Source organism: Cylas formicarius, unplaced genomic scaffold (assembly GCF_029955315.1).
Source record: "Cylas formicarius isolate icCylForm1 unplaced genomic scaffold, icCylForm1.1 PGA_scaffold_12__32_contigs__length_19106922, whole genome shotgun sequence".
In the NCBI taxonomy this organism is placed as follows: domain Eukaryota; kingdom Metazoa; phylum Arthropoda; class Insecta; order Coleoptera; family Brentidae; genus Cylas; species Cylas formicarius.
This window is the reverse complement of record NW_026844225.1, coordinates 8,562,103-8,584,594: the sequence shown is the minus strand read 5'-3', so window position 1 is coordinate 8,584,594 and position 22,492 is coordinate 8,562,103. Positions and strand designations below refer to the sequence as shown.

The following is a 22,492-nucleotide window of genomic DNA, read 5'->3' as shown; positions in this document are numbered from 1 at the left end:
TAATCTAGCTCAAGTTGTGAAAAACAGCAAAATTACATTATTTGCCGACGATACCATAATATGTGTGGTTGGTAAGAATATCGAAGAAATGCTGCGAGATATCAATGATGGCTGTTCAATAATAATCTTAGCATTAATTTCATGAAGTCGAAGTTCTGTTTATGGTTTGAATCTGCAGAGTGTTAATAATAATATAAATGGCGTTAATTTACAGTATGAGAAACATATAAAATATCTGGTAATTATATTAGATCCACATGCACATGCACATTAAGATTGTATAATGAGAAAGTTCTCTCAAAAGGTGGGTTTCATATCTAGAGCCGGCCAAAATTTAACGAGTTATACAAAATTATTATACAAAATTATTACTTTACCTATACCTAACTATAGACCAGCGGAACTTCAGAAAATACAAAACAGAGCAATACGCGCAATTCTGCTGCCAAAAAATATTAAGGAGTGTGATAATTTAATTACTTTTAAAATATTAATTAAAACTTATGTATTGTCCGAAATTTTATTTTGATTTTTCTTTTATAATTGTTCTGCTGTTATATACTTTTGTTCTGTGTACTCTTGAATTTTATTCTTATTTAAATTTTGCTACAGGCTCGTATATTCAAAATGTAAATACGATTGTTTTCTCTTATAGCGTAGGTATTCTTTTTAATTTAAGAAAACGTACTTTAAATCCCAATCAAATCGCCGTATTGTGATGCAAAAAAATTAAATCCGATACGATCGTTCCTCGTATATAAACATCAAACAACAAATGCGCATAATTTGTTACCGCTCACGGTTATTAGCCGAGCAAATGTGTTCGTATTTTTTAATTAGATAAGTTTGTTTTAAAATCATATCGGATGGTTATTGTAAAGAAATCCCATGAAAAAGAATTAACTTGTTTGGGAACAACTCTGAACCTGTCTTACTCTACCGCACGCTTCAAAATTACCTATATTAGTGTAAGCTGGCCATAGTAGTTTAAAACCGTTTGAGCATCGTGTTGAAAGTGCGAAAACATGCAGTATTTTGCAATGGTTTTTTTATTTAGTGCCCTATTCGTCGGCGGTTTGGCCGGATATTCAGGTAACAGATTGTCATACGCACGCTACGTTTGCTTTTTATGAAATCCGGGCCGATTCGCGGGAATAAACCCATTATTTATACATTTATTCAGATATTTGGTTGCGACGAATTGACGTGAACATCCTATTCTCCTTCTCTCTATGAAGGTTTTGCAACAAACGAATTGAAAATAATAATAGTGAGCTAATAATCGCCTGTTTTTTAATAAGTTTTAGTAAATATTATATAGTCGCAGCGTCAAATTATTTTTCAAGTCAATGCAACTGCAGATTGAACGTTAAGGTCAAGATCTCGTTATCACAGCAGCATTAAAAATAATTTTCGAGAATATAATTTTGCGTTATTATTTGCATAATAATGACGTAGCTCTCCGAGCAACTATATTTTAAAATTAAGTAAAGCCACAATATCAACTTGCTGTATAGTTTCTGAAATACGTATAGGGAAAAGCCGTTTCGTACTTAAATAGCTTCAAAGCTGACGTTGGTGTTCCCAAAATACATAAATCCGAATTTTATTTAAATCGATTTTATATAATTCAACTAGGGACCCTACAAATAAGGATTGGAAAGAAAAGATATAAGATGTCAGAAACTCGCTTTTATATTATGCCTGCGTATGTAATTTGACTACGTCACTACTACGAAAAGCTATGAAGACAATAAATTTATTATAAACCTTCATATGCATCTTTGCTTGTGTGATGGGATGACCTCGACCTGTTTTGTAGTGAGTTTGAAAGGTTAAACAGCATAGCCCGCTAACTAAAATTATTATCAAGACAAAATAAAAACATTAAGTCTCTAATATATGTTGTTACAACTCTTCCTATGCACGAAAAAATAAACCGGATTTCAAGCACTTACGTTATTTACAAAAAATTCCACAATATTTTAATGGAATTACGTCCTTTTATAGTGGGGACGAAAGAAAGAGTTCTTATTTATTTTTAGAAAAATGGCGAGTTGATTTGGTTAAATTTTCATATTTTGGTATAAACTTGTATGCTACAGGGTGTGATTACAAAAAATAGAAATACCACGAACACAAATATATAATTTGATTATTTTTTGTTTCAACAAAATTAAATATCTATATTGCTGCATAACTTTCAATTTTTCAATTATTTTTAAGTTATAATTATTGTTATCTATTCAATAAGCATATATTATATCATATTTTTTTAAAAATGCTGATTTAGAGACGACACTGGTATTTTTGTTTTTTTTTCTATGATAAATATTAAGTATTTTTCGCAAATATTATTGAAATGTTGAAAAATATAATGTAAATCAGCCCTTTATCACTAGAACAACGCTGCCAAATTTCAAACAAATCCGTGATAAGATATTTGAATTATTTAAAAAACATTATCTTGGAAACAATGCATATCTGACCTATATTTATAGAAATTTCTTTGATAACATGATCTGATTGAACACCCTGTAGATTTAAACAAATATACAATTCATAGTAATATTCAGCAGATAATTTTTGTTTAAATTATTTATTTTATTATTTTTATGGTTTTACGTTACAGCATTTTTAAAGTCATATATTTTTTTATTAGCAATGTGCAGTAATAACTATAAAAAATATTTAATTTTATTGCATATTACATAATTTGTTATTTTAACTTTAAAAATTAAATAACAGTTTTTTCTTGTGAAAAATGTCAACTGAAATTGGATATTTTCAAATTTAAACATCTGCTTTGTATAAACAATATACGAAGATGAAATTCTTATGTTTTATCTCCACTATATTTGGAAAACTATACATTTTTTCACAGCTTCTGTTTTCATTTAAGAACTACCACATCAACGCATCAATACCTCAAAATATATCAAAACTAATCAGAATGATTTATTCTATAAATTGAAAATAACATAAATCTTATTATTCACATCTTAACGTTAATAAAACCATGTTTAAAGCTCCAAGTAACAAAAATACGCCGAGACTATTGCAATGAAAAAGTGACGAAAAATAAAAATGCGTGAATAAATAAAAGCTCTTTAAATATCAGCAAATGTATCTTCTTATTATTTGTTTTTTAAACTGCGAGTATGTTCTCATAATTCCACCCTTCTAATCCATTTTGACCAAAGGGATGTAAGAAATATCTAAAATTAACGTTTTATAACGACATTGATATATTGGTGCTTATAGTCCCAAAAATGCTAAACTGAACAAATATAGCATACGCCATAACTAATCTATTTTTGTAGCAAATTCTAATGTCAATTTTGTGATTTCAAAATTCCAAACTAAATTTTACGTGTAGCAACATTATTTGTTGACACAATTTTATTCTAGCATCAGATTCTGAAAATGAGTTAGGTCAAGGCACAGGCGGTTCGACATCGTATGGCTATTCTGGAAGCTATTCTGGAGCTGGGATCCCTAATGGAAATACTCCCATTCCTTTCTTTCCACAATGGGACTTCTCTGGATATTTGTCGAAATATTTTGAATCTCTAAGTAAACATCACTTAGAGTTCATGAAAGAGTAAGCACATATTTTTCCATTATTCACTACAATAAGACTAATGCCTATCCAAACTATATTACTACTTTTTCTTTAGCGGTGGTGGTGCTTTTTCTTTTTCGCATGCTTCCTCTAGCCCTAATTCGAAGGCTCAAGCGCACTCTTCAATAACCTTTAGTAGCGGCTATAGAAATGGGTAAGCAATTATGTTGTTGCGACAATAATACGTTATTAATTCCCGGAATTGCTGTAAAATCACATTGGAATAAATGAGAATGGACAATTTTAAGACCTCTATTGTTTTAGACAACCGCAGTAGCATTCCTATTTCCTAGAACAGCGTCTACATTAAGATTTATTCTCGCTTATACGTGTGTTTGAAGTCATTACATTTTAAATAATGATATAGCGAAATTAAAGAATTATAGATAATTCAGCCTATATTTTTAACGTACGTTGAATCAAATCAATAAAAACCCGCCTGAAGTGTGATCGTCACGCTAATTTTGCACAAGTTTAACACCAACGATACACAAATGACTGTCATTTGGCTAAACGCAGTTGCTATGGAAACGATCCAGAGCCATCTGGCCTTAAATCGAACTTTTTATCGGAAATTGACTCAAATCATATAAACTACCCCTAATTCAGATTAGAAAGGCAAGCTCAAACAGCGTTAGCCCAGGCACAAGCTCAGGGACAAGGTCAAGCGGCTCAAGGACATCCGGAAGTGTTTAGCTTGGGAAATCGAGGTGGATTTGTTGGTGGTTACGGAGGAGGTTTTGCTGGACCAGACGGTAGTGGATTTTCGTTCGCTGGACCGATTGGAGGTGGTGCTGGCACCGGCCCAGGTCTAGATGGGTCAGCGTTGGCGAGCGGTTCCATAGGACCCGGAGGAGTTCAACAAACTGCCGCAGTATTCCCGGAAAATCCAGTAAGTTATCGGTTTTTATTAACGTTATTATATAATAGCTTTTCTTCACGACTTATCGAGTCTAATTATATGCAAATAACTTAAAAAATATATTACAGAATGATTTAATAAATTAGATGAAAAAATGTTATTGAATAAAATTTTATTAAAGTATTAATAATGATTATTTATAAAAGTGGATGTAGCAAAAAATATATGTTTTCTTTGTTAAGGACATTAGTTTCCAAATAAAAATTACATTGGTGTAACCTCCCATTCACCATGAATCGCCACTGATAATTTGAATTTTACTATAACATTATCAGTTGCATTAGCACGTTGTTCCTATACTTTGTTGAAATGGCTGATCAGTGGATTCATTCATTCTTATATTCAGAATTAAAAGCGTTTTACATACCCGTCTTATATATTTCATTTCAGAATGCACCAAATATCAATACACGTTTTGGATCCGAAGGGGGTGATGGAAGTGGGTTCAAAAGCGTATTCACTTCCAGCAAAAGCGTCACCACCAATGTGGACGGAAAACCTCAAACTTTCCGCGAGGCCTCCACTACGGTCAACGATAACGGGAAAGTCACTACATACACAGCGAAGAATCCTTAAAAATATGCGCTTTTTGGAAACGGGACCTTAGTTTTCAGGTCCCCAAGCGGAAATATTGTTTTAATCGTCTATGTTAAGTGATATAAATTAGAAATTGGAAAGAATGGAAATGATATTTCGTTCTCTTGTGGTTTAATGAATAAGATTTTGAATAAAAAAAGTTCTACAACATAAAGCAGGTTTTTAATTGATTTGAGTTAATATGTACAGTCTGTCAAGTGGTAAATTAAGACCACCAACCCGGCGCATGCACCAATAACAAAAGACGCAGGCTACAGAGCTCGTCTTTTGAGGCAACTGGAATATTCCAAACTCATCGCCAGAAGGCGCTGCTAAATATAAAAGGGAAAACACGGCTCGAGAGGGCGGTAAAGGCTAGAGCGCGACCACAGCACAAAAACATAAATAATCGGCACTTAGTATTAGGACAATAATGAATAATTAATTTTTATCGTGGATGAACCCGAACGATTTTAGTTAAAATTATTAATTCATCAAGTTGAGCAGACAAAAACGAATTACATTATATACTATATAATTGTAAAAAGTCTAAAAAGTATTAGGATTGCAGAGAAATATTTTAAACTGACTTATTAATAAAAGTTTATATGATATTTGAACATTTTAATCAAACAATTTTTTTAGAATACATCTGAATAACACCAAGAAATTTTTGGACGTCCACTCCATTTATTTATATCAATACACCACGTTTCAGTCACTGCCGTGTCTTTAGTCATACATGAAATTTGGGGCCCAAGAAATTCGAATTTTTCAAATTAACGCAATAGCTAGTAACAAATAGATATTGAAAATATATGTGACGTATAAGAAACAGCGAATATTCGCCTGATCTGTAGCGGACATGTACCTATATATTTTTCATCGGTGGTATAATGACCAGGTCATTAAAATGTGGTTAAACTTGTAACACGTTAGGAATCCTCCAGGCAATTTTAAACTAAAAAATAATAACTACCCAATAATAATTACAGACCTTGAATCAGATGAAGGAGATCAACAACGAAGATACCGAATCTTATAAAATGTCACGCGATTTTGGTTTAGTTTATTCAATACTTTTTGTTAGATGACAATGAAACCCGCCTCTGTATTCCAAATAATATTTTATACTTCCACCATTTGTATGCAAAGTAAGTACCTACCACAGAGCCCTGATAACAATTTGACGCAAAAATTATTGACGTATTTTAGGCGGGAATGGAATTCGTGGATCAGGTAAACTAGACCTCGCTGCTTTAAAACAAGAAACACCCCTAAGCAAAAACATCGAAATTCCCATTCACCAGGTCACATGTACATCAGGTAACTGTAACGCAACCCATTCCCAAAATAACTCGGTGCAAACTGAAGTCTTGGTACACGTGAGAGTTGAAACTAATTTGGATCAGAACAAAAACAATAACAATATTCCGGATGTTCCTGTGGTAATCGGCTTACAAGCTGCTGAATTGGATACGACTATAGACGAAGACCAATATAAAAAATACAACCTACCAAGAGAAGAATATGTTCCTTTTAAACCATCCCATGTCGCACCTACACGTTATGACAGCCCCATAACAAAGGACTATCACGATTACGATTCGGTGGTGAATAGAATGAGAGAAACAAACAACGAAGTGATCATCCCACAAGTAAATACGTATCATTTTACCGACAAAAGCGGCACAAGAAATCGATTTGGTGAAAACGGTGTGGAATTAAGCATACCCCACTTTGAACCGTTATACAATCATCATTATTTCGGAGAAGATGGGCCACCCCATTCTCTATGGTACCCCAGAAACTCCAACGGATATAATCCAGTGGCTTTCAGAAACGTTCTGGGTATGAATAACTGGAGGCCACTGGGTTCTACTGGAAACAGATTCGCTACAGCAACCAATAATAACCAGTACGGCAGAAAACACTTCTTAGATACTATTTACCGACGTCCAAGCATTGGATGCTGGTGTGGGGATCACCATTCGTCAATTCCAAATAGAAAGAGCGGACCAAATGATAGAAGCAACGCAAATGGAAGCATCGACGATAAATTAGCTCCTTTAAATTGAAAATTCTGGCTGTAACTTTATATTTGTAGAAAATAAAACACCGAGCGATCAGTTTTTTGCCTCCTCGAGTCTCCTTGTACAGTAACAGTAAAATAAGTGAAATTTTTCCACTCTGTATAGAACACTATATTGCATTTTCTCTTCATTGGGGTGCATAAAAATGTCACTCTTTTTGAATTATAAGTCAAATACGTCAAATGTGACTTAAATAATTTAAAGTTGTTTCTTAATAGGTGTGATGTTGCTAGCTACTTTATAGATGGCCCATTTTGAATAAAAAACAATCTACGATGTCAGCTCTCATGATGGTCATGAGATGGTTGATTATTGATTTATTGATTATGAATTCTAATATTTCATCTATGATATAATTATTCAACGTTGATTAAAAACAAGCGGCAGCAATTATCGTAATATAAAAAACATATTATCACGTACATTTTATTTGATTTACCGCTATCTTTCAGAGGAGCATATCAATAGATTTTTGGGTAGGAAAAATAATTACACTTATCACCTTTTCTTCTTGAACAATTTATATATTTTTAACTTTTGGCATATAAAATAAAAATTGTTGAAGTAATCTGAATGACGCTGTTAAGGAATAAATTGCAAAGAACGAAGATGGGAATAAAATGAGCGCTGATCTAAGTCACAAGAAAAAAAATCAACTTTTTTTATACAAAAATGAAAAACTTCGTCATGACTTTTTAAGTAATGTGCCGCAGGGATCCCAAGAAGTAATAATTTATTTGCAATTGATTGATTTGATTTCAATTTAAAAGAAAGTATTTTAAAATATAATAATAGCTACCCACCGATCGCACGCTAAGGTAAATTAATCAAAAAATGAAAAACGGGAGCACTTGTAAAAAGGTTTATTAAAAAGGAAAATACAAATTTGGTTGAACACTGGTTCAATTTCAATGGCAAATGGCACAAAAGTAAACCGTAGTCATTAACCTGAAGAAAAGGAAACCTTCAACGGCTCCCTATTAAGCATACCACTTACGGAAACTTTGACTACCGGCATTATATTGAATTCAAAAGAGAATCTTACCTCGCCTCATAACTTCATATTGTCACAATGGACAAGCAGCACTGCAGATCAGTGCCAATAAAAATTGGTTTCCGGTAAAACTATCTTCACAAAGAACCAATTTTTCAACTATAAGAAAGTCCGAAGAACTGACACTTGGCTTTGGAAACTGGAATATTTGAGTAGCCACGGCAATATTAAACCTAAACACAAAAAACATGTGTTATATGAATGAATTTAACTGGTAGGAAACCTTGCAACAAAAATGGCCCACCTGTTGATAATTAATTCGCCTTTATATTTGTTTTATGTATTTATTTTGGTGTTTACAACAGAGACATTTTACAAATCATACGTACTTAACGGCATTTTGTAAATTTAAAAAATGTACATCGCTCGGCAACATACTGACCTGTGTGGTTTTGAGAAAGAAAAGGAAACATACGGTTTACAAAATGTTTTTAACATAACCCGAAGCAGTTTGTAACAAACATCATCCCCCCTCTTATTTTTAAATTACCTAAAAAATTCATATTTCCCTATTTTTCTACAATACCACAACTTAATACCCAGTCAACTGCAAGGCTAGACTCGATCCTCTTTTCAAACACCAAAGCCCGCGACTTTTTATATCTTACTTTCGATTATGGACTAACCAAAACAAACAAATTATGAATTTTTATCAATCGACCGGAAACAATGGCTCAAAATTCGCTGTTTCTAACGATTTCCACACAATTGATTGTGATATTGCATGTTAACGAAAATTTAATATTGGTTAGGATTAGTTTCAGAAAAAATACTGAGATAGATATGTCTAGGATAACGGATACTATCCAGATTGGCCAGCTTTGCTTTGCTTGAAATTCGCCATAAAAAAAAGAAATACGGAAGAAACTAGACAAAATGTACACCACTGACTTTTTTCGCTATTTTTGTTATTTACTTTGAATAAGCCAGTAAAAGTGATTCTTGAGTTGTTTTTGTATCTTGCTTCGTTTTCAAACAAAATCATGAGAATCAATACGACATATTTTTATGAACATTTAGTTTTGGGACCTTTCAGCCACAATATACTGTTCAAAATAACGACCATGGGATTAATTTAGCATATGAAAGCTGTTTTTTTAGATATTTACCACCCCGAATATTGGAAACTAAGAATTTTCTGTTTATAAGAACTTTTTTCTTTTTTTTTTTATGAAAAATCTCCAGTTAAGCGTTTCGCATATTTTTTCAAACACCTTGTCTATTTTATAAAATATCGAGAAGCAAATAAAGCATATTATTATTATTTTTATTATTATTACTATTATTATGCAACGAAATGGCACTACACTTTGTTAGATATCATCAAATTATCTAATGCTAGTCATTTATAGCTCCATAATTGCAGACATATGGACACAATTACTGTGGCTAGGATTAAAATGGCACGACGTTCACAGGTATAGCAGAAAATATTAACAAGATTCTGGTCTCTGTATATGTATATTTTTATAGAAGGTTCAAATAGTGCACATTATTAAATTTGAGAAAGATTGACACCGGTCTGTAAAGCATCAGAGATGAAATCAGGCACGCAAAAAACGCATTTTTTTTATTTGCCATAGTGTTATGGACATTAAATAATTCTATTAGAAAGAAGGTTTTCTTATAACTGTTTTTAACCAGCCCGGATGTTTTGTTACTAATAATCAACCAGTGATAATTTTTGCTATAGTCACATAAAATCCATTTTATTATTTATTATTATTTGGGTCATTTTACGTTCAACGTTTTTCACAATTGGCTTTACCAATTCATTCAGAGATAACAAAATGAATATTTTAGCTAACAAAACAGTCAAGAGGGAACTCGGGAACTGCCAAATGGAAGTATCTATTATCGCAGACATACAACTCACTTAACATTTCAGTATTTCATTTTTACTCTACCTGTGAAATATTAATTAATAATGTAGAGACTGTCCAGCTTTTGGACACTTTTGCGGGCTACATAGTTTATTCTTAAACTTGTTTACGAGGGAAATTTGAAAATTTACCTTACAATTAGACTGTCTGCATTACTTAAGAGAACTTTACATTTTTAAATGGTGCACCAGATATATTGAAAAAAAAAATATACTTAATAAATCGTCGTCCTGGAGCTATGACAATGTTATTGAAGAAGTATAACAATATTGCCAATAAATTGTTTTCAATAATAACAGAACCAACGCGCAAAAGCATACAAAGTTGAGACCCGTACAAGGCAAATATTAATGTATTTTTGTTATGGCTTTTTTCCTTCATAATGCCACGATATTTCGCGTACGTAGAAAATAATGATCGGTTATCAAACATACTAACAATTACATGCAATTGGAACCTTGTCAGCAAAAGGGTATTTGGACAATTATTTACACACTATGTCACAAAAAAAAAACAATATTAGAAAACAATTCCACTGACCACTTGAGATTTAATTTACAATTTAATTAATACCTACACAACAGTACCATCTTTACATAAAATATAACACTTAGGACCTCAAACTTTTTACACTGTAGTTGTTAAAAATGATTATATGAATAAAGTTTAATTCGTTTCGCCTTATAGGTCAATAATACAATTAAATATACACCATTTTCTATGATAATCTTTGGCAAGTTTTAGTCATATGCGAAAAAGAACTTAAGACATTTATGCAGCGTGTTTCTTTTAAAACGGCACAGACACCATTTTACATATTTACAAGCACTTCATTTTTCAATACTCGGCCCAGGGATGAGTTTTATCACCGGAATTTTGTGAATTTAAAATTACTTTTTGCTAAATTCATTTCGAAATTTCCGGCGAAACAGGAAAAATACAAAAATATATAATATACAATAAGGAGTTTTGTGCCAGTCGTTTAAAAGCATCCCTGTGACGGAAACACCCTGCAAAATGAAACGAAATACAAGTGAAGAATTATGAAACTATTAATTTCATGCCAAAGAAAACTTACATGCTGAAAATTCATATTATGGACCATTTGCACTCGTCGTAATTCTTTTTTGCATATTTACTAAAAATGATTATAACCATACAAAGCCTATCCATGAAATCAGGTGGGAGATTCTCAGTGCAAACCAGAAATCGTTAAGCTTCAAGCGCTCTCAGTGCTTTATTGAACGCATTGGACAGTTTTCCATGGTATTCACAAAAAGTTTGGATACACTGATGGCAGCATCAACTAATTCAGATGCAAATAAACACCCTAACTAATGGAATAATTCTAAACCCGCTAAAATTGTAGAAAACAATATACATCTCTGTACAACCGGATACCTAATTAAATAAAGACCATAACTAATCGGATAAATTTTACACCCGCTAAAAAAATATCCCGTGAACGATTTTCTTGGAAAAAAAAAGTAAAAAATGTCCAACGGAACAATTACTGGAACGCTCGAAGTGTGGGACAACTACGGCCATCTTGTATTGTAAGGCAAATAAGCCTCAACCATATAACACAAAATGAAACATGCCCACAAAGTATTTATCTTCAATATAATGATTTAATTAAAATGAAATACCGAAAACATGTTTTTACGAAATAGGGGACAACTCTAGCGACTCTAGAACCTTCGGAATTTAAAATCCAGCGCAACTTTATAAATAAATTCGATACGGATTTCGATATTAAAGAAAACGATACTTGTTGATATATATGTACATTCTTATGGTTTGCAAAAAATATTATTTTAGGTTTGTCGTGTCGCAATTCAATTCAACAAAAAAAAATTGAAAGTAACTATCTGTCCCGAAATAAAAAAAAATAAAAAACGCAGGAAATGTTGTAAAAATCATTTCCCGGAATAGAAAAAAATATACCCTGATACAGGGGAACCGGTATATTTCGCACACTTCAAGTGGATAGTTGAAATGTAAACTATAAAATAAAACGATAAAATTACTAGGTACAAGGTTTTTATTTACATTTTGACACCAACCTACTGAGTTTATTACAGGGTATATTCGAAAACTTTTTACATAAAAGTTGTAAGCTTGTACCTTTAAAAACAAATAAGAATCGATTTTTTTTTAAAGTTCACTTTTTCAAGCCGATTTCAAAAATAATAGACGTTTTTGAAAAAACTTGAGTTCACCATAATTATTACCGTAAAAAAATGTATAATATAAGTGAGGGAGAAGATCAAAAACATGAAATAAGTTTATTTTCCGTATTTCAAAAACGGGTGAATCAAGTGCCGACAAACTATAAAATTTTGAAATAAGGGTGTTTGTTCTAATCAAAAAACATTACGTTAATTTCTTTTATCTTTACGACGATCAAATGGGTTTTATTGACATAGAGAAGAAATTATACTTACAACTCCTAAATAAAAAGTTTTTACCTAGACTTTTTAACAAGCACTGTAGGTGGGTGACGAAATATAAACGAACACCCTGTACTAGCGAACCTCGATAAAAAAATAAACCCATTTCGCGTAGAATAAAATAAATACTTTGTGAATTAAGCCGCATGAAACCAAGTAATTATCGATATAAAAAAGGTTTGGTGGTGCCCTGTCTCCCATTTGTACGAAAACTTTCAATCAATGGCATTATCTACGCTACGAAAAAAAATACTTAATACGCGGCTAAAGCAACTGCAACAAAATTATAACAATGTAAAAAAAAAGATTAAAAAAATCATCACTCACAATAGGTCCACAATTCAAAAAAATCGCCCGTAACAATAAATGGAAAATATTATGAAATTAATAAATCCACAATAAGCGCCCCGAAATCAAGTACCAGAAAACCACCGCAATCGCATATGAAATTTGGGGCTTTTATAACCAATTGCAAAACCAAAAAACTCCAGATTTCCGGTTTTTTCCCACATATTTTAATTAGCTTCAATGTTTTTTTCAAAATATTGCACAAGGCTTGTTAATTTTTCAAAGAAACTTCCGCAGGCGACCGTAATACTATTTACAAAACTTCTGGACTCCTTAACTGAAACTGAGTTCTGAAGAGGCCAACAGAACGATTGGCGAAATGTCAGCAAGTTTAATTTATCAACAACCGGTGCAGGAGGAATCCAGAAGATTTGTAAACAGTATCGCAGAAGGGTTTAAATTAAATTTTCACTTAACCATTATTTTTCATTTCTCAATCTCTAGTTGTTATTTAAACTGAAAATTCAATACTACACTGTTGTAGGGTCTGCTGTTTCCTTTTATAAATCAAAATTCTTGCTTAGAAAAATGTAAAATTTTATCGCTGAAAACAATAGGATAATATGTATTAAATTATTAAATAATAAATTGAATGATCTTTTCAAAATATTTTACAAGTAACGGGCATAAATTATATTTTCACCTAATCATTTTTTTTTATTTGAAAATTTAAAAGTAAAATATTTTACTACATTGTTGTAGCATCCCTTTCTCCTTTCAAAAATCAAAATTTTCACTTAGAAAAACGTGAAATTTTATTACTGAAAACAATAGGAGAATACGAATTAAATTATTAAATAATAAATTTAAAGATCTTTTCAAATATTTTACAAGTAACGGGCATAAATTCTATTTTCATCTAACCATTTTTTTTTTATTTGAAAATTCAAAAGTGAAATATTTTACTACATTGTTGTAGCGTCCATTTTTCCCTTTAAAATCAAAATTTTCACTTAGAAAAAATTGAAAAAATATCACTGAAAACAATGAGATAATATGTATTAAATTATTAAATAATAAATTTAATGATCTTTTCAAAATATTTTACAAGTAACGGACATAAATTATATTTTCACCTAACCATTTTTTTTTTAAATTCAAAAGTAAAATATTTTACTACATTGTTGTAGCGTCCCTTTCTCCCTTCAAAAATCAAAATTTTCACTTAGGAAAACGGGAAATTTTATCACTGAAAACAATAGGATAATACGTATTAAATTATTAAATAATAATTTTAACGATCTTTTCAAAATATTTTACAAGTAACGGGCATAAATTCTATTTTCATCTAACCATTTTTTTTTTATTTAAAAATTCAAAAGTGAAATATTTTACTACATTCTTGTAGCGTCCATTTTTCCCTTTAAAATCAAAATTTTCACTTAGAAAAAATTGAAAAAATATCACTGAAAACAAATAATTTAATAATAAATTATTAAATAATAAATTTAACGATCTTTTCAAAATACTTTACATGTAACGGACATCAATTATATTTTCATCTAACCACTTTTTTTTTATTTGAAAATTTAAAAGTGAAATATTTTACTACATTGTTGTAGCATCCCTTTCTCCCTTCAAAAACCAAAATTTTCACTTAGAAAAACGTGAAATTTTATCACTGAAAACAATAGGACAATACGAATTAAATTATTAAATAATAAATTTAAAGATCTTTTCAAAATATTTTACAAGTAACGGGCATAAATTATATTTTCACCTAATCATTTTTTAAATTTGAAAATTTAAAAGTGAAATATTTTACTACATTGTTGTAGCATCTATTTTTCCCTTTAAAAATCAAAATTTTCACTTAGAAAAACGTGAAATTTTATTACTGAAAACAATAGGACAATACGAATTAAATTATTAAATAATAAATTTAAAGATCTTTTCAAATATTTTACAAGTAACGGGTTTAGGTTAACCTAACCATTTTTTTAAACTTAAATTGCAAAATTCAAATGGAAAATATTTTAATATTTTACGGTCTAGTTGTAGAGACTTTATTACAATGACCCCATTGTACCTTTTTATTTAAAAAAAAAAAAGTGAAATTTTGTTGCTGAAAAGAATAGGATAAATATGTATTATCACCATGTGGTATGATTAGAGAAATATATACATGTCCCACACAAACTTTATCTGCATTTTAGTTGATGGATAAAGGAAGATATAGTCGACGTCCCTATTTATTCATAAACCCCACCTATAGGGCTCAAAAAAAAATTGCGAACATTTTTGATTTCTCGGTATTTTACGCCCACAGAAACAAAACCGAAAGTCTTTCGTTATGTTGGTTATCCCCTTGACACGAAGACCCCAATAGTATTTGTAGAAATAAATTTTGTAAAAAGTATATTATATGTACAAATATGTGCAATAAAAAACAATAAAACATAGACTGGCGTAAACGAATCGATTAAATTCATTCGCCGCTAGTAAAAAGTAATTTAAGATGTACGATAGGCTTAAATCTATTGGTCACTTATTATAGTTTCCTCGGTTTTAACATCCGCGATACCCTGCATCGCTTTCGTTAAAACGGTCGCATCTTTTAAAGATAAAACTTGTAATACTTGTGGGCCGTCATTACCTGTACCTTGAATCATCATAGAATGGGTGGTAATCCCACTCGGTGTCACCGTCAATGTCTCCATACTGTCCCCGTTATTCGGTTCAACCTAACAAAAAAAAAAAGTCTCTGGAAACAAACAACAATATCCTTTTGGCAAAATGAATGTAATTTTATCGAGCATGCGCGTCATGGAAAATATGAAAATTTGTACCAGTAATAGGGATTTCCAATGATATTGTTTCAAATATCTCGCGCACCCTGTATGACGAAAATTATAAATACGAAAATTGTAGCTCTCGACGCAGTTTACGACACTGTTATCCCATCTTTGACGTTTTTCATTCTCGGCTAATATTTTACCCACAAGATCGTTTAGATTTCTTGCCCATAAACGACACACCCTGTATATATTCCAAAAATTTCTGGAAGTATAGTTTACAGTTTATGTTCCCTGATTTTTACCAATGGAATTGATGATTTTCTAGTAAATATTTTTTTCCTCAAACTATGCAGAACATGACGTCATCGCGTCTAAATTGTGATTTCTATATGGATGTTTTCAATTATCTTGAGCGCCGTGTGTGAAAGACGAAAACCGTAAATACGAAAATTGTAGCTCCCGATGCGGCCAAACCAAATAGCCATATTTTTCACGAATTTCTCGAAAAAAAGGGGTCTTTTAGATTTTTGCCCGTAATTGAAAAATTGCTGATTTCCCGCGTTTTTTCGTTCAACAATATTGCAGATTTGGGTTAATAGTTTTAGAGCAAATAATTATTTTGTTGAATTCAATATAAAGACCTTTATTATTATTCTCATTAAGCGAAAGCGTAGATCGTCTCACCCACTCACTTTATGTTTACTGTTTTTAATATGCCAATTCGGAAACTTTAGTGTGCGTAATACGAAATATCTATCCATGGGCTCATATATCATAGTCGTTGATTTTTGTTTTGTTAGCATTGACATATAATATATTTACTCTATGTCAGTATATTTCCTTTTGTTAGATCCTGGGTTTAGTATAAGAACAGTCATAATTCCGACAAGGCTGAAATAGATTACGCCTGTATGTCAGCGAACCAAAGGATCTACTATGACTCCCTCCATAGCTACAGAACTTTATCTAGGTTCGTCCGTCTGATTAACCATTTCCTTTTCTTCTAAAGTTAGTTTTGGATTGTCATAAAGCTTTAAACCAGGCTTAAAAAGCATCAAAGTCCAATGGGAATGGAAGAAAACACTTAATGCATAATTTGCCAAGAGAAGGAAATGGTCTTACATGTGGGTTTGGATCGCAATTATCTTATCACGAATCTTTTTCACCTTTATTTCTCTTGCACAGAGGAAGCGCTGCTGCTTGCGTGTGCACTGGGATAATTTTTATTTTTGACTTGGGGTCATATATTCCACCTTCTACTCCTTTAGTTTTTGAGGCGTCTGATGTAATTACTAAAATTGATAGTCAAATTTTGCTCTTTGTTGACGACAAAAATAATTTATAGTGTGGCTGACTATGTACCTTTGAGAAATGATTTGAAGGCTTCTTGGTACTTCCTATAACCTACTACTAAACACAGATCAATGCTTTGCAGTGTCTCTTTCAAATATAACTGGTAACTTTGAATAGCCTGACTAAGGTAAAAACCGCATTGATCAAGCCTGTGCAATTCTAGAAATTTTGCAAGCAAGTCAAATTGAAAAATTGCAGTTAAATAAAAATCACGTTTATAAAAATGGTTTCTATCCACAGAATGATCTATCTGACCTTTTTAAATTATTATTATTTTAGAGAACAGAATACATATTTTTATATATTTATTTATATTAATATTTATATTACCTTGGGTACTTGTACCACAGGTGTTACACACACAGTCCCGTCGCTGTTGGTGTGAAGGTGTTGGATGTTGGCAACCATTGTTTGATACATCGACGCCGACACCGGAACGGTAATGACACCACTCACTACAACAAAAATAATCAGTATAAATCACAAAAGGAATTCAGATTGACAAACCGTGTCCGTCTTCGGCTGTCAATATTATCTGACCGTCGGAGTTCAACGTTGCTTCCGTCACCGAATTCAAATCCACCACTTCTCCTTGCGCTCCACTTTCACTTATTGTTTGTATCGTATGTACAGGTGTGCCATCACCATTCCCTGACTGAAGCTGAAAGAACGACAAATAAGCTGTTTCGACAAGTGCCTGGAAAGAATCTAGTGATTATTTAGTGATGTTTACGAAGCACATACAAAGTAGTTCTGTTTCTGAAAAAAAGCAAATAAAAATATGGACATTAAAAAAAAGCCAAGAAAATGCTTTCGTGGGTTTGGTAAATAACGCAAGAACAAGCAATTGACGTTTTTTTTACTGTAAAATAAGATGCCTTTTTTTGCGTGATCTAAAAAGAAAACGAATATTTTAAAAAATTGCACGTTGAAAACTTATCAAGATTGTTTCAAGTCAATAAATATTTCACTATTATTTACGAGTATTTTAGATTACCTATCTTTTTAAATTGAATGTGTTTCTATTGATTAAGATACTGTCTTTTCGTAAAATAATGACTATTTATTTTCTCGCAGTTTTAAATGACAAAACAGTAAGAAACACAGAATGCACAATGTCGACCCAATCTTAGAGAAAACTTTTTTTCTTCGATAATTCATTATTTACAATGAATATTACTGATTCTAAAATCAAATCAAATCAAAAAAAATTTCAACAATGGGTGACGATCATAAATAAGCTGTGGAATTTCTCAAAATAGTATGTTGAGGATGAAGTGAATGCCAGAGAGTTCCGATCATATTGTCCCAATCATTGCAATGTTTGTTAAAGTCTTTTAAGGATGTTAAGTTGAACCGGGATGTCTTAGTCAAGAAATCAGAAAAACAATAATTGGACCTGAATCTTGTGGAACTCACTAAAACGAAGCAAGTAAGAAATATCAAGGTTCTTGGAGACGAACCATCAATCAAACGGAGCTAATTGAAGCAGTGGAGGATATTCATAAAAAGACTATAAACCAAAATTACAATACCAAAATTATAACTTGGAAATGTTGTCTGTGTGAGGCTCTAAAGAGTCTAGGGCAGGAATGCCTAAGAGCCATCATGGAACCTTCTTACAAGTATTTTAAGCAAAGATTCCTAAGAAACATTAGAGTCTTGTCCATTTTTTTTTAAACCTTGCCAGCCAAACCAATATTGTGTTTGTTGGTCAATATTCACCTGCAAGTGAGTTTAGGAAAATAACGAAGAGTCAATAATTAAGTTTACCTTCTTCAACTTCAGGTAAATTCATATCATAATAAAATGGAATTTCAATTTCAAAATAACAAAATAAATAAATAACATCAAATTCCTTACAGTCGCCATTCCTTGGACATGAGCTGTAGTGCCATCTGGTAGTGTAATGATTGGATTATTGGGATCCACTTGTACAATACTGACAGTACCATCGGGATTGGTTATGGTGTGCAGTACCGTTGGTGTATACTGCGTCGTAATCTAATAAAAACAAACTAACTGACAGGATGCAATGGAAAAAAATAACTTTCCATCTACTATGAAAACTCGTTCTACTTGACCGTGCAAAAAAAAAAGTAATTCCAAAAACAAAAACTGGGTTTTCAATAAGACAGATGAGAAGTTCTGCAAAATTATAAGGCAAACAAAAAGAAGAAACAAAACCAAGCTGGATGGATATAAATAAATAAAGTAAAAAAACATGTACTACTTTACCCAAAAAATGGAACTTAAAAACAAATATATGCACTTCTCCAAATGTTGCCTACAAAAGAAGGTTTTAAAATACAACAAATAATTTATTTAATTATAGGAAGGAAGCCAATTAAAACATTAGTGGGGAACTTGCCTACACAAAATAACAACAACCCAATTCAATTTGGTGCTCACCAAAAAAAAACAGGCCTTTAAACAATAAATAGCATTATTTTTTGAGCTCAATACTGCTAAAAAAAATATGGATTAGAAGGGGGCCAGAAATACTTTACAGAAAGAAAATTGCATACTTGATTATTAAAATTTTAATATCAACCTATAATTTGATATGCTTTTTGTTAATTTAAACCTTTGGCAAGTTCCCTATTGTAAATAATTGAGAGTGATATCAAACAGCAAAAAAAATTATGCAAGCAACTTGTACATATATATCAATATATAGTGTCAAAATATTGTACACACATCTACGTCTGAGCTATAGCCGCCGGGGTCAAGGCAAACCTGGGTAGATGAGCCTGACAAACCATCCGGTGAGGCAGCGATAATTTGGGGAGAACCATTAGCTTGGATCTGTATCTTATGAGTAGGCACCATGCCTGACGAGTGCATTTTTAATACACCCACAGAATTACTGACACTTGCATTTGATGTAGCCGCTTGGTTTGCTTTCTCATCTTCCTCTGTAAAAGCTGGCAACAGATCTTCTCTGCCATGAAATTTGTAACAATTAATCACAATCTGACGTAGAGCATGTGTCCACGATATCTACAACATAAAAAATATATAACTGCATACATTTGTATGTTTGAGTAAAACCTTTTGCTTCTCATCTTCAGTTCTAGCATCCATCCTGACATTGGCCCAAGGAAGTTCCTTAGGCCACCATGGAGGTCTTGTCGATTCTCTGCCCCATCCAGGTTTACCTCTACCTGTAGAATACTTCAACATTAGAGGGATAAAGGCTCTCAACTGAGCCTGAGTCATTTTTTCTACAGGAGTTGGAATGCCATCTATTATTAATGGAGGAAGTTCAAATAATGTTGGATCCTCTTGTATTGGTGGTGGTGCCTGATGCGCCAGTGCATTCTCTAACTCCTCCATTATGGTTACCTTTAGATTTTTTATAACATCTTCCAAGGGCTTAGCCCCAAATACTTTATAACTTGTGTTAGGTTTGCCAGGTGTTGCGACTAGTACAATAGCTTGTTGACCTACTCTAGTAGCAAACTCATCGATTGTTTGCTAAAAGTAAAAGCAGCTATGTCATTGGTTGCCTTTGCAACAGCTATCTTAACGTGACAAACCCTTAACTTCCTTAATAGCCTATTTTGTTGTCGTTTTCTTATTGAGGGATTGGTTTCAAATGAATGTGGCCTTTTTCTCTTTTTTGATGATACAATGGCCGCCGCTGCTGCAACACCAACTGGTCCTAAAAATAAACAAAATTATTTTAAATACAATTCTTATACTATAAATTGAAAAAGTTACCTGCAGCAGCCAATTGAGCTGTAACCTCATCACCCATTGCAGCCGCCATAAGGTCAGTACTGGCCTCATATGCTGACCCGGGTGATGAGGGACAAGCATCGTCATCGTCATCAGATTGCACAGACATTCCACTAGGTGAACCCACGACCATGGTAATTTGTTCAGCTCCATTGCTTTGACTGCCGTTACTGTTCATGTTAAGTTTACTTTAGGTAACCATGGAAGTGGCCTTCTAAAAATTGTTACCACATATGTTTTCTTTAGTAGGCACTTAACAAAAAAAATACAATTTTTTTGTTGCGAATTTGTATTCATAATATATATTAAAACAATCGTATTCTTGGTATTATAGCATGGATTTGTTTTTTTTTAAGTAATTGCAACAAAAAAAAGAATATTAAAATGCTTATATTGCTGATTTTAACAAAAATACATAGGTAACGCAGTAGCGAAAAAACCTAACCACGAAAGTTTTGGTATTAGTATTTGTATTTTTAAACAATTAACAATATAATGCTAAAGCCTATAAATAAGTAAGTTTCTTTTAAAATTTATCCGCTTCCTTTTCCAAAACAAATATCCCAACGAAGTCCAAAATAACGTTTTATATACCATAACCTAACATTAATAAAATGTTCCTGCTAAGTTGCGAAAATGTTTATGAAATACGTTTTATGGGGAAACAATTTTGCGATATTTCCAATAAATCATAACAAATCCGTATCCAAGAAAATATAAGTTACAAATACCGCCGAATCTATTCTGCAAATGGCATAAAATCAATAACTGCTCTGGAGCCCCTTTACCCCTAAAGGCATTATTGTTTTTGGGGTAAATGCCACCAAAATAGCATTGTTTTGATCCAAATCCGGCAAATCGCATTTTTTAACGCATGCACATGTAATAGCAACAGTAATTGCGCACACAGACAAGGTGGTTTGGCGCGATTTGGATTCTTAAGAAAAATGTCTGTACCTGCGGAGGTACCATGTTTCCTCCTCATTCCTTATAACAAATTGCGTTTGATGAAAAATCGTGACAGCAAATGTTATGAAAAATCTACAGAGAATTTATAAAAATAAACGCAATTTGTTGGGAACTTTGGGCATCACCAACAATAATGGAGCAGGCCCAGTTAGAAATATTAGTACGGCTGCGTACGCACCTGCGTGTACCGAACACAATTAATAGAAAATCATGCTTGTTAGCGCAGACTTTCAAATTTCGAAAAAAATATTTCACTAAATACACTCAGGTCACTTTAAATAACATTTTTCACCAAGATAAATATTTAGGCAACACCACGGCGTTGCATTTACGTCACATTGCTTATTATCGATCGCTGTTAGTAGATTTGGATTCGGAGCCATATTAGAGGAGTTTGCGCATTTTAGTTCACGAGCGAAGCGGAGGAAATGGATAACGACGTACATATGATGCGATAAAAACTAAACATAAAAAAATGCTACAGACACTTACCACTTACCTTTTACTGTATTGTTAATATACCACCAGAATGTAATTGCACTGATACTAAAAGAGTCAAAGAAAATCTTAGATAAAACTGTTTACAGCATTTCAAATGGTGCTGCCATCTATGATTTAAAAGTCACAACAATGCAATTTGAAAAATATTTCTATACCCGCCCAAAAAAATTGTATTTAATGATTCGTTATCATTCTCCCGTTCTGTAATTCACCCCACTTAGTCATCTATGGTT

At 32.3% G+C, this 22,492-nt stretch overlaps 3 protein-coding genes across 10 annotated transcripts; 2 read left to right on the top strand and 1 right to left on the bottom strand.

Moving 5' to 3' along the window:
- The first annotated feature begins 802 nt into the window (after positions 1-802).
- LOC132708772 (keratin, type I cytoskeletal 9) lies at positions 803-5,288 on the top strand. 2 transcript variants are annotated; one of them, XM_060681334.1, is made up of 5 exons: positions 803-1,092; positions 3,412-3,604; positions 3,681-3,779; positions 4,235-4,517; positions 4,938-5,288. In XM_060681334.1, exons 1-5 carry the CDS (start codon positions 1,026-1,028, stop codon positions 5,121-5,123), a joined length of 828 nt encoding a protein of 275 aa, XP_060537317.1. In that variant the 5' UTR covers positions 803-1,025; the 3' UTR covers positions 5,124-5,288. The 2 variants fall into 2 exon arrangements, with proteins under 2 accessions (XP_060537317.1, XP_060537316.1); XM_060681333.1 differs by lacking the exon at positions 3,681-3,779 and having other exon boundaries at positions 812-1,092.
- Positions 5,289-6,122: 834 nt separating this feature from the next.
- Positions 6,123-7,276, top strand: LOC132708684 (uncharacterized). The gene is made up of 2 exons (XM_060681177.1): positions 6,123-6,277; positions 6,339-7,276. Exons 1-2 carry the CDS (start codon positions 6,214-6,216, stop codon positions 7,199-7,201), a joined length of 927 nt encoding a protein of 308 aa, XP_060537160.1. The 5' UTR covers positions 6,123-6,213; the 3' UTR covers positions 7,202-7,276.
- A 794-nt stretch (positions 7,277-8,070) lies between these two features.
- On the bottom strand, positions 8,071-22,299 carry LOC132708640 (DNA-binding protein Ewg). Of its 7 annotated transcripts, none has more exons than XM_060681093.1 (10): positions 21,937-22,155; positions 20,772-21,003; positions 20,588-20,712; positions 20,100-20,525; positions 19,746-20,048; positions 18,909-19,049; positions 17,553-17,706; positions 17,376-17,500; positions 15,557-15,638; positions 8,071-8,443 (listed from the first exon to the last, which is right to left on the bottom strand). In XM_060681093.1, the coding sequence occupies exons 2-10, from the start codon at positions 20,965-20,967 to the stop codon at positions 8,370-8,372; spliced, it is 1,626 nt and encodes a 541-aa protein (XP_060537076.1). In that variant the 5' UTR covers positions 20,968-21,003; positions 21,937-22,155; the 3' UTR covers positions 8,071-8,369. The 7 variants fall into 7 exon arrangements, with proteins under 7 accessions (XP_060537076.1, XP_060537077.1, XP_060537075.1 ...); XM_060681094.1 differs by having other exon boundaries at positions 8,071-15,638; positions 20,772-20,803; positions 20,885-21,003; XM_060681092.1 differs by lacking the exon at positions 21,937-22,155 and adding an exon at positions 22,258-22,299 and having other exon boundaries at positions 8,071-15,638.
- Positions 22,300-22,492: the final 193 nt, after the last annotated feature.